Source organism: Haliotis asinina, chromosome 3 (assembly GCF_037392515.1).
Source record: "Haliotis asinina isolate JCU_RB_2024 chromosome 3, JCU_Hal_asi_v2, whole genome shotgun sequence".
NCBI lineage: Eukaryota > Metazoa > Mollusca > Gastropoda > Lepetellida > Haliotidae > Haliotis > Haliotis asinina.
This window is the reverse complement of record NC_090282.1, coordinates 65,451,720-65,468,254: the sequence shown is the minus strand read 5'-3', so window position 1 is coordinate 65,468,254 and position 16,535 is coordinate 65,451,720. Positions and strand designations below refer to the sequence as shown.

Here is a 16,535-nt window from a genome sequence, read left to right as displayed (position 1 = left end):
AACTGATGGTCGACTGGTGTCTTGTACTATTTCTAGGTTTTTAGAACTTGACATTTTTCCATTTTCAAGCATGGAAATCGTCGTCAGTTTGACTTTGACTCATTTCAGACTTTAAGCATCCACAGTGACTAAAATGTAAACTGACATAATTTCAATTACAGTGAGACAAGAAGACCTGGCAAACAAATACAAATTTTGAAATCCCAGTTCCTTGATATTGTTCAGATAGCTCCATAACCAGTGTTTTATTCAATGAAACAGATTGAACAGGACTACTCACATCAATCTGGACAGAGCCCCCTGCAGGACAAGCTGGAAAAATGAGATGTTTTGTTTGCTTGGGAGAATTTGACTTTAACGTTTGTGAAACTGAAAAAGCTCAACTGGAAAATACAGATGTTTGGATTTTCAGACAAAGTGTAGTGATAACATGTTTCAAGAAAGATATGTGTTTCATTTGAAATGTTTACTGCTAATATTTTTTCTCCCACTAAATAAATTGTCTGGCCATGATGATACCATTTTCAAATTGAGAATGGTCAAATAATCAAGTTGATTATGATTTTCATCAATCAAAGAGTGAAATATTACAACCCAAGTTACATCATACAGATGAAAAAGATTGTCACAGATGAATGTATAAAAATGTGCCCAAATCCATTTGAAAGTGTCAAGTAAATTTCTGTGTATTTGTTTGACCTTGCCCTTATCCTGACAATTCACAAAACAATTTGCATTCAACCATATTGTTCTGTGAGTGTATTGCCATGATTTCATACTTACACTGGGATTGGATTTTTCACTAGAGCAAGTGTTTGACCTGATTACAGAATGTGTAATCAGGTTTGTGTGAATGTTTATTTTAGCATGTTGATGTTCATGACCTAATGTCGAAATAGACTGGTTACCATTTCGTTGTACACTGATTGGAAAGCTCTTTTGTTCATCAGGTTTTCTTTCAGTAAACATTTGACTTTTAAGAATATCTCTTTATTGCACAATTTTTGATGGTCAATTAAGTTAATTGAAAAGGTAAAAGTTGCAGAAGAATCTGGTAAAGAAGATCGATCTCAACATCAGAAGGGTTTTTTGCCGATGGTAATGATTTTCTTCCAGTGAGGAATCCTGGGTAGTCCTCTTGGATTGGCGAAAGCTATCGCTGGGAAATTGCCCATACTAATTACGTTTAGCACACGGTATGATATCGAAATTACAGTTGTCAAATTCCTGCAACTTATCATCTTTGGGAATCGAAATGAGGTACTTGTTGCAAGATTGGATCCTGGTTCGATAGGAGTTATTTGACAGATAGATCTTAGAGTACATTTCAAGTGGACGTTAGCTGCGAAATAGAACCAATCATGCAGGAGAGGTCATGGGTCAAAGTTAAGGGAGAATTCATTAAATTGGTGCGTAATGTGTCAAATGTGACATGCACTGATCTAAGATAGGAGGTTAGCGGGCCTGTTGTTTTGAACAGGACAATTAAATTGATTGATGATACGGGTCAGGAGAAGTATCAAGTTGGGAAGTGATTTCTTCCACTATGCTATATAACTAGTCTCACACATGTCATAACTAGAAGCCGTTATGGTTATATGTATTTGATTGAGATTGGTGGAGAAATGCTCGCCTTTGATGGTGATTCAACCATTGCAAGCTCAGCCTTGTGTAAATATTCGATTTATAACCAGCCTATCTGTAAATATTCTTAAAGGTTTGACTTAATAATTACTGTTTTATTCCTAAATTCTAGCAAATCGGTACGGAAATACATAGTGGTTTACTGGCATTGTGACCATTCTCCAAGACTAATCTGTCATCAGCATAAATTCTTGCTTGAATAAACATGGAGGGGAAAGTAAAGTCAAATTACTTTGTTTGAAGTAGTCAGAATTGTGATATACGGGTATATGAGAGACATATAGATTATCACATGCGACTGTCCTGTTTGAGATCTTTGGTGATAAATATTCAGATTGGGGACAATAAATAGTGCATTATTGATGCCAGCGGGGGACTAAAGCAATTTGGTGCAGACATTTTGAAGAGAGAGGAGAACAAACACGGCTGATTGTCACGTGGCACTGTTACGAGATTTATTTCCCGTTTGTGATATATGTTATGGTTCAAGTTATCATCATTAGATATGTGTAATGTTGCAGAGTGGCTGTGTTAACTGTGCTGGGCGTTAAGTGTGAAACCGGCAGTATTTAGTTATTATTTCTTTGCCAAAGCTAGCATCTTCAAAGGATTGATCTGTTGTTACTTTTGGATCGTGTGTTACTTTGGGAATGTTCTTAGTCAAGTTAGTTGTTTCTTCTCAGCAAAAAGGTGAAAATCAATAATTATATGTCCCATGTATTAAAAAGAAAGAAATTACAACCACAAGTGTGAATGACTTAAGTTTGGTAAATGCTTCAGTGAGTGAGTTTTGTTATAGACCACATCCAGCAATATTCCAGCTATATGGGGGGTGATCTGTCAATAACTGAGGCCAAACAATCCAGCAATCAACAACATGGCATTAATCCACCCAAATCAGATATGATGACAACCAACTAATCGAGCCTGACCATCTGATATCTGACAACAAGCATGGGTTGCTGAGGATTTGTTCTAACCTGATCTTCATGGGTCTACTGCAGTCATCTATAATTGAATGATAATGCATGGTCTGTAAATAAAGCATACAGTCTACTGAAACATTTGGAATGTTTTGAGAAATATGCCAAACCATCAGAGCACACCAACACACAATCAGCAAAATTATAAAACTTCATTCCCATGCTATGGCAATCCATTGCATCGAAGTGCTGTGTGCATGGTTATTATTACGTCAATTATGATACAACAGGAGTAATATGATTTCTATATTCATTGTAAAATTCTGTTTTAGGTACAATTTCTTTGGATAAAAGTGTATGTTATATTTTATCATGGAATCACTGACAGATTGGGGAAGCTGATCAAAGACTCAAGATTAGTTCCCAAGACTAATACACATGGCAATCTTCACATCATGTGTATACTGTAATTGTCATTGCATTTGGCACTGAAAACATTTTTTCGTAAATAATCAGAATAACAGGAGACTGTAATCACTATATTTAGCATTCCAACACAGAATAACAACCCTATTACCATCTCAGCATGACAACACTAATGACTCTATTAACTGTGTTACCCATGAAGATCCTGGTGAAAATTGGGATCAGGTGGTGAGCCTTGCTGACTTAGTAAACACATGTTATCATATACCAGTTGCGTAGATCAATACTCATGCTGTTGATCACTGGATTGACTGGTTCAGACTCAGTTATTTACACATATAGCCATATATTTGGAATGTCATACTGATTGCAACATTTAACAACAAACCAACCAATTGTGTTGGTTTTGCCAACAAACAGTCGACATATTTTAAGATGAAATATTGTTTTTCACAAAAATACATGTCTCAGCACAGTGCTGTCACATTCAAGATATCCATGAATTACTTAAGATCATTTTAAGACAGCCATGTCCAACCAAACAAAACCTATCCCACTCACTAACTGTTCTACATGTAGACATCCATGTTCCCCACCCTTGGACCACCACACACTGCACTCAAGACAACCATATCCCTTTGTTGACCACTGTGCTTCCTGCCTTGAACAGGAGGAATGAAGACACACACCAGCCATTGTGTTGTTAGGACATCACTGACTTGTAGGTAATTCCCCTAATGTTATTGACTGGTGCTAAATTGCTGGCTAATTTTCAAAAGCGGAGTTTGTGGTTGAGAAATTGGGTCAGAATCGCCACCTCTGTTCAACTGAACAGCTGCAATTTGACCTTATAAGCCATTGATATTAAACTGATGACTTCTAAGAGCCAGAGTGACACTTGGGTGTGCATTCTAGTGCAATGTAATGCGGGAAGCCCTTGCTGGTGTCCCCTGGTGTGATATTGCTGGAATATCACTAAAAGCAACGTAAAACCATACTCACTCATTAGTGCAGTCTAACTGCAAGAATCTGTTATACCATTATCTTCTTTATGTCAGAATTTTATGCTTAATATTCATGATATGCAGTATTCTGTAAATGCCATATGTCACTGATCTGACACGAAGTTGGCGGCTGACTTTATGTACTGGCAATTAGGTGCCTGACTCTGAGGGTGCAGGTTCGAATCCCGGATGGGCCTCAACCAAAAAGTACTAGAATTTATACTTTACTAAGAAATCGAAATCCCAAATATGGCATATATTGCATTTGACCACTTTCTAAATGGCATTGTATAATCACTATCACAAATCACAAATCACTAGCAAGCGAATCATCTGACAACAGAGCACTAACTTTCAGCCACTTGCAATTGCAGCAATCACTGAATGAGGTCGGTTCGTTCTCAAACCAAAATGGGAGCTTAGGAAAATTTGAATTCGAAGGCTGAACAATATTCTTCAGCTGCCAAATTTTCAAAAACAGCTTACATCCCAGCATCCTCAGTTTCTTCCACAGGTTCAGTGTAGTCATCAACAAACATAAATTCATCACTCGTCATCGAGACTTTCCTAATACGTTCTTTATTAGTGCCAGACAAGCAAAACAGTAATCGCTCCGTCATTTTTGGAAGAGCGATAAACGCTGCGAGCTGTTGCAAGCCAAGAATAAGCAATTCATTTGCTTACCTTAAGTGATTTTCAGCTTGTAATGCACCCTAGTTCTTACACAATTATTAGCAATATTCGAACAATATCACAATGGGGACACCATAAATTATATCCACATGGGGAATCGAGCCTGGGTCTTTGGTAAGATGAGTGAATTCTTTAACCACTAGGCTACCTGCCACTCTGAATTGTTTTAATTAATTTTGATTGTAAGTATTAACCACAATATTACTTTGTATTTAAATGGTATATTTTGTGTTTCAGCAAAGGGTGTGGAACCTCGATTTAATGTTGTGGCGAAGAACGTGACTGTGGTGACTGGACAGACAGCGGTTCTACCCTGCTCCGTGGACTTCCTTGGGGAGTTTAAGGTAAGCATGGTGTCACTGATCCATAACTTTAAATAAAGATGTGACCTTTATATGGGCTTCAATGAATGTCCTGGTTTTAATAATATAGATAATTTCCTCAATACAATGATCAGATCTCAGTTGGCAAAGTGTTTTATATACAGATTTACTGAATTCATGTGACCAGACTATTTCTTGCCATACATCTTACAACCTATAGTTCTTTTTGTCATTGAACAGCTCTAAGGCTGTTCTTTGCATCTGTTGACAGTAAACTGGTAAATAAAAAGATGTAGTTTCCTTTGATCTTTAAAATCACTGTGCAGATTTAATAACAAATCAACTGAGACTAACTTTATAAGTTTTGCTCACTCTTTTATCAATGTCAAGAACATGAATAAAAATATAACACCATATGATGATAGCATCCTCAGCATAATAATCCTTTGAAAAACCACACACACAAATACATGATTTGGAGGAAAGTTACTGTCAGGTGCTGCATGATATTCAGAGAGCTCTTCATGGGGTTTTACTGAAGACTGATGATAGATGTCAGCGTTGTCAATGTAAATGGTATTGTCAGTGAGAAGGGTCTTGTAAGGAATCTTCCTTAATCCTATAGCGCAGATGACTTGTGAGACATTTTCTTGGAAACATCTACTCCATCAAAAAGGCATTTCAGGGTTATGTTGTCAATCCATAGATTTGGGATGAATTAGGGTGGAGTGATGATTCCCAGGACATTGCAAATGACCAGTAGTTGTCAGGTGGATGGTCTGTCAAGAAGGAACTGCAGCCATCTTTCCTCGTTTTGAAGCTTTACCATTGAAGGCTGTACCCATGAGATTGGCGTTCCTTACCAAACTGACGGATTCTGTCACCACTCTGCGTATTTGTTGCTCTTGAGAGCCCAGCAAAGACGCTGGTAGTCTTCAGTTGACGAATCAAATGCAATTATACTCTTTACATCCTTTACAACTCCCAAATGTTTGTAATTTGGTCATCTTCATCCATTTTATGCCATGATGGTTTGCAAACAAGTTTACATGAAACATTTTGTATTGATTTGTTGATTTACTGGATGTATGGCAGTCTGGCAAGAATGTCATTAACAAATGCTGGAATCAGCTGTGTGGTACCCGTGATAATGGGAACATGTCTCTAATGGTGTAACTGATTGGGAAATCTGCCATGTCATACTGGCTTATCAGTCACATGTAGGAATTTGCAGGATTAAATAACTCTCTCACACAATGTCTCCCTAATATCATGTTTTATTTCACTTTTGTATTTGTGTAGGAAGTTGTTTTAGCTTCAAATAAATGCGTGCAAAGCGATGCTTAACATGACTTGTTTTTAAATACATCACTGCAAAATTTCTGTTCTATGACAGTTCACAAAAGATCGGATGAGTAAAACGTTAAATTCATTATTGTTGCCATTTTTGGTCTCCCACCGTCATATTGCTGGAATGTTGCAAAAAGTGGCATGAAACTTTACTTACTTACTCACTCACTCACTCCCTTATGTCTCTTGAAGTGTAAGGGACAACGGGTCTGAGGCTCAGTAAAACTTGCTGTTCCTTACCTAGGGTGGAAATCAAGGTAGCCATACGGATAAAGTGTTCAATTCATGTGGGCTCATAATGTGTAAGAGCTCATTTCTGGTTTCCCCACTCTTCATATTACTGGGGTATTGCTTAGAGTGACCTAGAACCATACATACTCACTCATAGTTTTGTCCAAACCCAAGGGTCATGTTTTCAGGGTAATAAATGATAGCTTGTGGTTGCATTGATCCACATTTACCACACTCACTCACTCACTCTGTCATATAGATGAACAAAATATACTGTATTGTTACACAAATGACACCAAATGATGACAGACTTTTAGCTGAAGTCTTGTAATCTTAACCACCAAAACTGAAGAGTCTGATAAGAATGTTTTCAAGGAATTGAAATTTGCTCACAACATTCTCAAATTTGTTAGGACAACTAGTATGATTTTGAAATATTTGTGACAGAAAATTGTTTTAAAAAAACATCCAGGTCTCCACATTATAGTGCAACACTAATAGCGTTATTCCTGCAAGCCACTTGTTGTCGTTCAATCCATGATTTATCGTCAATAATCAAGGTCATTGTAGAACATTTCTGCAGACCCTGCTGTGTTCAGTAATGGCCTCTTTCCACAACATTGGGCCTGTAACATAGCTGCCCTCTAAAAAAATATAATTGGTTGATTGCTCAATTTATCTCGGATATGTTGGTTGGTTTTGGAAATTTCAAAACATTATCAGTCAAAATCAATGATATACTCCATGAATTCACTGTTGTATTTTGAAACTGATGACAGAAGGTCTATCAATGACCTTCCTTTCTTTCCTCTCACGATATCTGTGTGCTATTGTATATGTATATTGTATATTGTATAGTGTCTTGTATTGTATATGTGCTTCAGTAAAGTCGTTAAACATGTATAGTACAGATTTAATATCGTAGCTTAATTAATATTTACTGAAATCCATTGAATTAGAAAAATCTGTTAATCAACCAAATAATCATTTCAGGACATGTTTTAGTATTAACAGATAAAATACTTTATTGTGTTGATAAGAGAAGAGAATGTTGAATATGATATGAAGACATTTTGATTTTACAATTTTCAAATAATTGATAAATGACAATCCCGAGGCTTGACTATAGTGATACATTCCGAGCATGTGGGATGTTAACAGTTATGATTCATGGACTCTACATTAATTATGGTATCAACCAGCACAATAAAGGGCCAATATATATATACATTGTCAATCATTATGAAACTGTACATTTTCTCTAATGCAAATTCACCTAGCTTGAATGACATGATACTTTTATGCCAGTTGTCCCAGCTGACGTAATAGATTCATGGACAATTCCAATACAGGAGTTATGTTGCAAAAGTGTTTCCTTCTGACATATCATGGGACCCTCTGCTATCGCGGTAGTTAATGTTGTCGCCATCAGGATCATGAAGAGCTGCTGACATTTGACATTATATCTATTTTCAGTTGACTGATGTTCAATCTTCATTTCTGTCACAAATAATGTGGCACATAATCACCACTCATTCAGTGCGATCACAGCAATCTCGATTGTCACTTTTGACCCAGAAATTGAAGCAGTTCACTATCGTCGTGGTATTGCTATTAAATGACACTGTGAAATGTTTACTGAGACAAGTAACCAATCTAAATAGTTTTATTATCAAAAATTGTCTAGGAATTGTGTGTACATTAGTTATATCATCATGTTTTTAACCAAAACTTCTGAAACAACTAATCATTTGGATACAAGGTAACAATAACGTAACAAAATATTGTTTTGCGGCTTTACAATGTACCATACAATTTGCTGCCATGTGCAGAGTGATGTTGCATAACACATCACTTCCCTTTCTATTTTTAGCACAGAAAACATGCAAATGATCTGTTAGTTGTCACAGGATTAGTCTTGATGAAGTAAGTTTTGATTAATAGTAGATGTAATGGCAGTAGGTGTCATACTAGTTTCATAATATTACAGAAGTTGCTGAAATGAAAATAATTCAATATTTTTATGACTTGACATTTAATTCCAATGAAATAAATTACGTTTTCAAGAGCGATGAGCGGGGCGTTGTGTTTCTGTTTTCCTGATGCTTTCACATGCTGCGATAATACAGAGCCCACAATAATAGAGAATCCCAGTATCATACGTTTGTGACAGGTGTTCCACTATGAATAGTGTTCCACTATGAATAGTGTACCAGTAGTCTTTCATCTGACATAATACTTTCATGATAAGCGTCCTATCTGAGACATTATACTTTTTTCACAGGTGTTCCACAAAAGGAATAGTGTTTACAATCTAACAATGCTGTTCCTACAGTAGAGTTGCTTTAATGCCCACCAGAAAGAACTCACGCCTGTAATATCTTTTTAGTTGTTGTTGCTCTGACTGTGAAGAAATAGATATCATCCTTTATTGACTCTTTGTTTTCAGTTTGTAATCCATTATTCATTTTAGGTTAATTTTTATCAAAGAATTGTGTTTTTTCTTTATATTATATACAAATACATGCCACTGAGGTATTATTCTCAGTATTGTGTTGAGCCATCTCTCATCAAAGGAAGATTTGATATCACTTGACACTATGGTTTTGAAATGTGTCATGACTTAATGACCTCATCATCTACCCATTACAGCCAGACAAGTATCCGGTAAGTAAATCTCAACTGACAGTTAATACTTTCACACTTACCTGTTTCATCCCTCTAACATCCTAACCAGGGGCTAGTTTGGTTGTACCTTCCTAACCAAGGTTTAGTTTCTTGTTAAAGTCCTAACCAGCGACTAGATTGATTATGACATCTGAACAACAGGCTAGCATGTTGGTTCATAACAACTGGAAGCTAGGTTGGTCACAACCAGGGGACATTTGGGTATTTCCATAGTAACGAGGCCTGAGATACATACTAATCATTTTCCGATGTTCTGTGGTAACATCTTAACCTGAAGTTTGTTTGGTGGTAGTGTCCTAGTCAGGGACTAGTTTGGTGGTAACATTCTGACTAGGGGTGAAACAGTATGCTCTTACTAAGGTACGGTATGTAATGCAGTACGAGACCTTCGGTTTTTTCCATCTTGAATCAGAGTATGAGATTTGATCATGATGCACATAGTGGCTGTCTGGTGTAGAAATGATTAGCGTTTGGCAAAATGATTTGATTTCAAGACATTTAAGAAAAGGTTTGAAAAGGTTAATAAAACGAAAGTACAAACACTGAAAATGCTGAATATTTAGATTGCATTGTGGTATACTAAACTGGAAGCAAATTACCACGGTATACCGTTTCACCCTTAACCCTGACTTAAGTCTAGTTTCATGGTAACTATCTGGAATAAGGTTAGCTTTGATGGATGACATTCTAGCCTGCAGGTTTTTAATAAGCTGGCACTGGGGTGGTCGTGAAAAATGTTTCACGCTTTTATTCACTATTTTATCCCTGGATGAATTTTTAGAAACTAGTTAAAATATTTGTTCTAATTTAGACTTTAGATAGAATTATATTTTGAGATAAATTATGGGAAAATGACATCCAAGAGGACATCACTACTGGTAGACCCTTTAACACAAGCAAGCAGTCACAACTCATTGGTGCCTGGTTTTGAATTCTATTTTTTTTTCCAGTATTCTCTATGCCTTTTTGAATTTCTCTTTCATTTACCTTTTATAGTTCTATTTCTGATGTATGAAATATTCAGGATCTCTAACTTCTTTTGTTCAGTATGTATATGCTACATCTGAGAACCAGGCAATGTAATCCACTTTCGGAAAAGGCCTTTAAATATCAATACCTGTTCCAAGGTCTCTTTGGCAATTTGAAAGTTATCAACACAATTTTATTCAAATATGCCAAAATTTCAACTTTACCAATATCTCTGTGTCTGTATAAGAAATGACTTTGTTCAAACATAATCTGAACTTTTGAATATAATACAGTACAGTACAAGTGGTGTTTCAGCTAATTTTAAACAGTTTCTTTAATTTAATTTTGGAGTGTTTGACTGGCACATCACTGTGAGGTCAGGTCCTAAAGTGCTTTAGAGACGTCATCAGGTGTACCATGTGACACTGGATCTGTAGTCCATGTGCTTTGTAATTATATTTACAAAGACCTTATAGAAATAGTCTTCCAGCATGAATCAATGCAAGGACTAGTGCTTGAAATAAGCTTTATTCTACCAAGAAAAAAACAAGTAAGAGTCCATTAGTTTTTAAAGCCTACATATCTTTGTGGTTTTAATAATTAAATGCCTATGAATAGAATAAAGGAATGATTGACAATGGGCCATTTTGTTGCTTGTGTTGAAAGACATCCATAGATTCCAAAGCTACTGTTATAATCTCTAGAAAGCTTCCTATCATCAGTAGAGAGACCTTGTCTTTTCTCTGCATCTAGCATCCCAGAGTTTGTTCAATACACTGCCTTTCTTTCCACATATGGATTAGACAGATTCATTACAACATCTTTCTTTCCTGTCCTGTCAGCATCTAGAGTATGGATTGTCAACCACTTCAATTTTCTAGCCATCACGTTTTGATTAGACATGTATTCATCCACTAGAACAACAATGATTCCATTATGGTGCACCTTCTTTTCAAGTCTATGACCAAGTATGTAATAATTAATTGAACCAGTGGAGCACTGTACAATAAAAGACATTCATGTCTGGTACAGGAAGGGAGATGACTTTCCTGACAGGATATATCTGCTTTGAGATGTCAGACTGTTCTCTGTTCCTGGTAAGCGTGTAGAAGACATAATGAGTATGGAGGTGACATGATAGCTAGTCTTTCGATGAGGATGTTTAAGTCATGAACTCATTGTTTGTATTATGTATTATCCTTTAGGAAGAAATGTCAATGTAAAAAGTTCAACCTTACATGGATTACAAAAGTTCAAATGGCTGCAGGTGCAAATATAAGCCTGAACAGTGTGTTTTTTTTAAACATTATTTATACCTTGACTAATCTGCACCCCTATCCTGTCTCAGAGATTTCAATGATATATGTACTTTCCATGCTCAATGATTAACAATGCACAGTTAAATTCCTTAGTCACCCATGAAGATGCGGGCTAGAATTGGTCGTTAACACCCCAGGTTTGTCATAAGAGGCAACTAATTGGATTGGGTGGTTGGTCTCACTGACTTGGTTGACACATGCCACAGTATCCTGGTTGTGTACATTGATGCTTATGTCAGTCACTGGATTATCTTGTCCAAACTTGATTATTTACAGACCATCATCATATAGCTTGATTATTGCTGAGTGCAGCATTATACAACAAACATAACGAACAAATCGCATGCTTTAGTTGTGCCAAGAGTTCACAAATGCAGGTATGATCAGTGGTTGGTCGACGTCTTACTGGTTTCCTGAAAGTATAAGTTAAGATCAAGGTTCTGCTTTGGGCTCTTCTCTTACTCAGTGGGCACAGTGTCATGTAACCAAGATGCTTTTGGAAACAATTCTGAACTTGTATGACTGACTCAGGCTGACATAGGTGTTTTTCAGAGACGAGAATAACCTTGACCAGGTACTTCTCCCATATCTAGAATTGTTACATATCACTACCAGTCTGAAAGGAAATGTTCCCTAGTTGGTCTCCTGGCATCTACCCTTCTGTGCTTCAGGGGAAAAACAGCAAATGTTTTCAGGCTTTGTTTCCCATGTTTTTGTGAGACGCTAAACCCTTTTAATCTCGTAAAACGATCCTGCTGTGTTGGTAGTGAGTGTTCACTCAAATGGAATAGCAAAATATCCTTTAGTATCAAGGAAATCACATCTACATCTTGCATGTCACATTATGCATCCTCTGACAATAGAGGGTTGGGGGCATGCATGGCTGATTGGTGAAGGGCACAATAATTTGCTTGCAGGTTGTGGATCTGGAATCTTAAGCTTACAACACTGATGGTTGTCAGTAAGCCGGTATCCTATAAACATATTTAGAATTTCACCAATGTTTTCCATATATGAGACTTTCGTTCCCTGGGGTATAAATACTGCATTAAGCTGACAAGCTACAATGTAACTGAAATATTCTTCAGAACAACACTAAACTCTAAATGCATATGAAACATAGAGGAATTTTCAGTGGTAGAGTATTTTATGCATTTGTATTATTTAGTTCATTGTTCAGATTGTTTTACTGAGAAGGATAAGATTAATAAGTCAGATTCTTTTCCTTTGGAATGAAAATGTTTGAAAATGTTTCATTATTAATTCAAATCCTCATTTTCATTGCAGCTTGTGTTCTGAATTCACCATGAATTTCCTCAAACATTACTGTTCAACCCATGCTTGCCACAAAAGGTGACTATGCTTATCATAAAAGGCAACTAATGTGTTCAGATGGTCAGGCTTCCTTACTTGGTTGACCCATCAATCGGTTCCCAATTGCGCAGATCAATGCTCATGCTGTTGATCACTGGATTGTTTACAGACTGTCATCGTATGGCTGGAATATTGCTGAGTGTGGTGTAAAAATAAACTCACTTACTCAAATTTGCTTTTAGGCCAGAATGAATTAATTTTCAATATTTAATGCAAACTTACCACAGAATGCAACTTAATCATCTTCAACTATTGATTAGTATGATATACATGAAGTATGACTGCTTGTTAAAACAATGGATATGCATGTACTATACATCATCAAGTGAAGATTGAAAGACTGAACGACACTTCTGCTAGGTTCTTGAGGACAAATGCTCTGAAGTTGAGTGTTTTGATGAGAGACAGCCCAGATGAAAGATCCATTAGTTAATATTATTACGGCCAAACTGCAGTTAGAGGTTTCATGACAACATGATCCAAACGTCCGAAGTGATGGAATTGTATTTACAAGTATTTCCATTACTGTCTGCTTATGAGGTTTGCATACATCATCGTTAAGCTTCCCACATCTGTCATCAGTGTCTAGTTGCCATCAGAATCCAGTAACACAGTAGCTCAGCTATTGCTGTTACATTGTCCACTGTCAGGAAATCCTCACCAGTGAGGGTATCATCTTCAGGATCCAGCAAGCAAATGGCTACATTGAACCACATGCCAGTCTTGTTGGTTGGTGTCAGCCATTGTAACTAACCCATCTCTGCAGTTTTACCAATAATTGTCAAGTGCGCAACTTGTGGAAAATAACTTGGTGAAGTATTGGCATACTGTGACTCACTTCAACTCTGCTAACATTTATGGCTATTGGCATGTGCGTACATTGCAAAAACTGATCATCTATTTGCTATTGTAAAGCAATATGGTCAATTTTGCGTTTATACACATCATTGACAAACAGAGCGGCACCAGGCAAAAGTAAATATTTGCTTTATAAGTCTCTGTGGACGTTGAGATATTTGTAGCAGTTAGGAGAATGAAATAAAATATGACACAAGGGATAGGTCATATTGGTAGACTCTCAGAGCTTGGCAATTAGAAGAATCACATATTCATCAAATGACATGATCTAGGCATACTGATAACATGCTACCTCCAGGCACGTTGTACAATAATTCATTTGTATTGAGTTAGAAAAATTTATTGATCCATTTCATGTTAAATTGATTTTTAACACTATCTTCTGTGCTTGAAAAAAATAAGTCTATTAAAGAAAGCTATGGATATGATTTTCAATTTTTGGGTGTATGAATTGTTGAAGATAATGATTGAAGACATGCAAATGTCAAAGTGTAGTTAGTACATCAATATTTCAAGGCTATTTGTTTCATTATCACTATCTGACTTACTTAAATCTGAGGATGATCAGTGTGTTACTATACCATAATCCAACTCTTTAACTAGAGTTTCCTCTCATCCTTCATGCACAGTGATGCTAAATATGTAAATTCCATTAATGTGACAGACTTTTCACAAAGCTTTTTCTGTAACTCTCAGAAAGTGAAAGATCCTTTGCAGTAAGATGCCCTTCACATGAAGCTCAGGGCATTTTGTTCAAAATCCCAAGTGCACAATTATGGGTGTTACCATGTTAGTCGTTATTATCTGTGTCATCCTTTTCATCACTGACTGATATAATTCTTCTGTGGATAAACTCTCCATAATTTGATCAGACGTCTGTTCCTAATTAGCTAAGTGCAAGCCTAACATGTGCAGCAACATTCAGCAGCGACAGGATCTGATGATTCAGCCTGATTATCGCAGAGTATTAAACTCCTAAAAATTTCAGCTAGACCACAGCGCTGGTTAGATGTAAAACTCACCTGCCCCCAAAATATCTTCATGTATGTGTCTAAATTTTAACCCAACTGTCAGGTTGGTGACTTTAAGAATCTGACAGTACATGTTGAAAATAACCTTTCCCTTGGTGATCAGCCAGGCAGGTATTTTGATTGCTGATTGTGGTCCATGGGTTTGGAAGTACCATTCCAGTATCATGGTTCTCATCAGTGCAGTGGTCTTGAACTGTGTCTTTTTAGACGCTGCACATATTTTCTTAGCTGATGCATTCAAACCATTGTAAATTCCTACGCACACCAAATTTATTTTAAGTACAGGTGAACTTTTTATTTTCCGAACCCCCAAGACATGGGCACATATGCAGAGCGTAATTACATGTCCAAACAAGGAATTTTAATGCTAAGTGTGGTTTGGCTGCAAGGCATTCAGATTGCAGAGATACATTTATGCTTCAACAGAAACAATTTTTCAAAAATAACTTCTAAAATCGTAGAATATGACATCCAGTGAGATTGAATTTTCATGATGCTAGTTATTTTGAAAGACGTTAATGTAATATGCAGCTAAGAAATATGTGTTTGCAGACTTGTGATTGTTGCATTCATTGGCATGTACAGCCTGATTGGTGCGGCTCTGGAGGAAGATTCATATTGGCGTTCCTCTTCTCTGTCGATGGAATATGCCATCAAACTATAATTTTCCTGGACCAAAATGTGAGAAGCTTTCCCTTCATGGTAATTAAGCAGAACCTAGGGGAGTTGGAAAACTTCACAAGTAATTGCCATGAATTCACAACAAATCGCTGCTTTTGATTGGCTGAACAATGAATTAATTGAGGACAATTATTCCCGTACCAAAGTGACATTTGACTTTACGCAGCATTCCTATGGGACTGGAGTCTTTATGCCAACACAGTTTCTGTATAGTCACGCGTTTATCATAATGCCAACTAATTATTCCTCATTACTATACTGAAGCTCTCCTTCAGCCCTGATTGCAAATCTACTGAACAAATTCTTGTTCCATAGTTGGGGACTGACAGATGAGGCTATATATTATGTCTGTAAAAATTTTATGCCGGTTTGATGTGGAATAATGAAATGACATGTCTTGCCCCATCTAATGTAGCAAAGCATCTTATTCACAGATGATGAAGGAATTCCCATGTTAAAGAGTACATGGTCATTGTTTTGTGAATTATTCAAAATCTGTTCTTAAAACGAAGTTTTGACTGATTTGAATCTAAGTCTGAAATTTCAAGACTAGTAATAAGACATGTATGTTTATATGGGATAATTACAAACCTACTGGTGTTACTTAAGAGAGAGATGGTGAGAGAGATGCTGTATCGACAAAGTAGAGAAATGACTTGATGAGATCATTTGTTTTCAAGACTGCTATTTTTGTTAATTTCAGATGTTAACTATATCAATTTCGGAAATGTCTTTTAATCTTGTCAAGACTTATTACAAATGTGAGATTAGGGGAAAACTTTAAAAAAATTAAATGTTTCTTGAGCACTTTTTCTTTCGAAAGGAAGACTTTATTTTTAATTTTTTAAGTTAAGAAGTGTTAATGAGTTGTAGATTCAGTCACACTCGTTCTTACAGACATTTATTCTAAAAGTGGACAAATGGATGATCAGGACGCAGCCAATTTAAAATTTAATTTTTTTAAATGGCAATGAAAAATTGTTACACACACAAATGAAAGTGACACAGCAATGTCTGAGAA

At 36.5% G+C, this 16,535-nt stretch overlaps 1 protein-coding gene across 5 annotated transcripts in view; it reads left to right on the top strand.

Annotated features, from left to right (window-relative positions):
- LOC137278309 (limbic system-associated membrane protein-like) overlaps positions 1 to 16,535 on the top strand; it is a 126,346-nt gene that overhangs the window by 71,750 nt on the left and 38,061 nt on the right. For 2 of the 5 annotated variants that reach the window (XM_067810571.1, XM_067810568.1), the window contains 2 exons: positions 4,928 to 5,034; positions 9,247 to 9,261. In XM_067810571.1, the coding sequence (XP_067666672.1) occupies positions 4,928 to 5,034; positions 9,247 to 9,261 (122 nt within the window). Of the gene's footprint in view, positions 1 to 4,927; positions 5,044 to 9,246; positions 9,262 to 16,535 lie in introns of all 5 variants that reach the window. The other 3 variants (XM_067810572.1, XM_067810569.1, XM_067810570.1) reach the window with 2 other exon arrangements.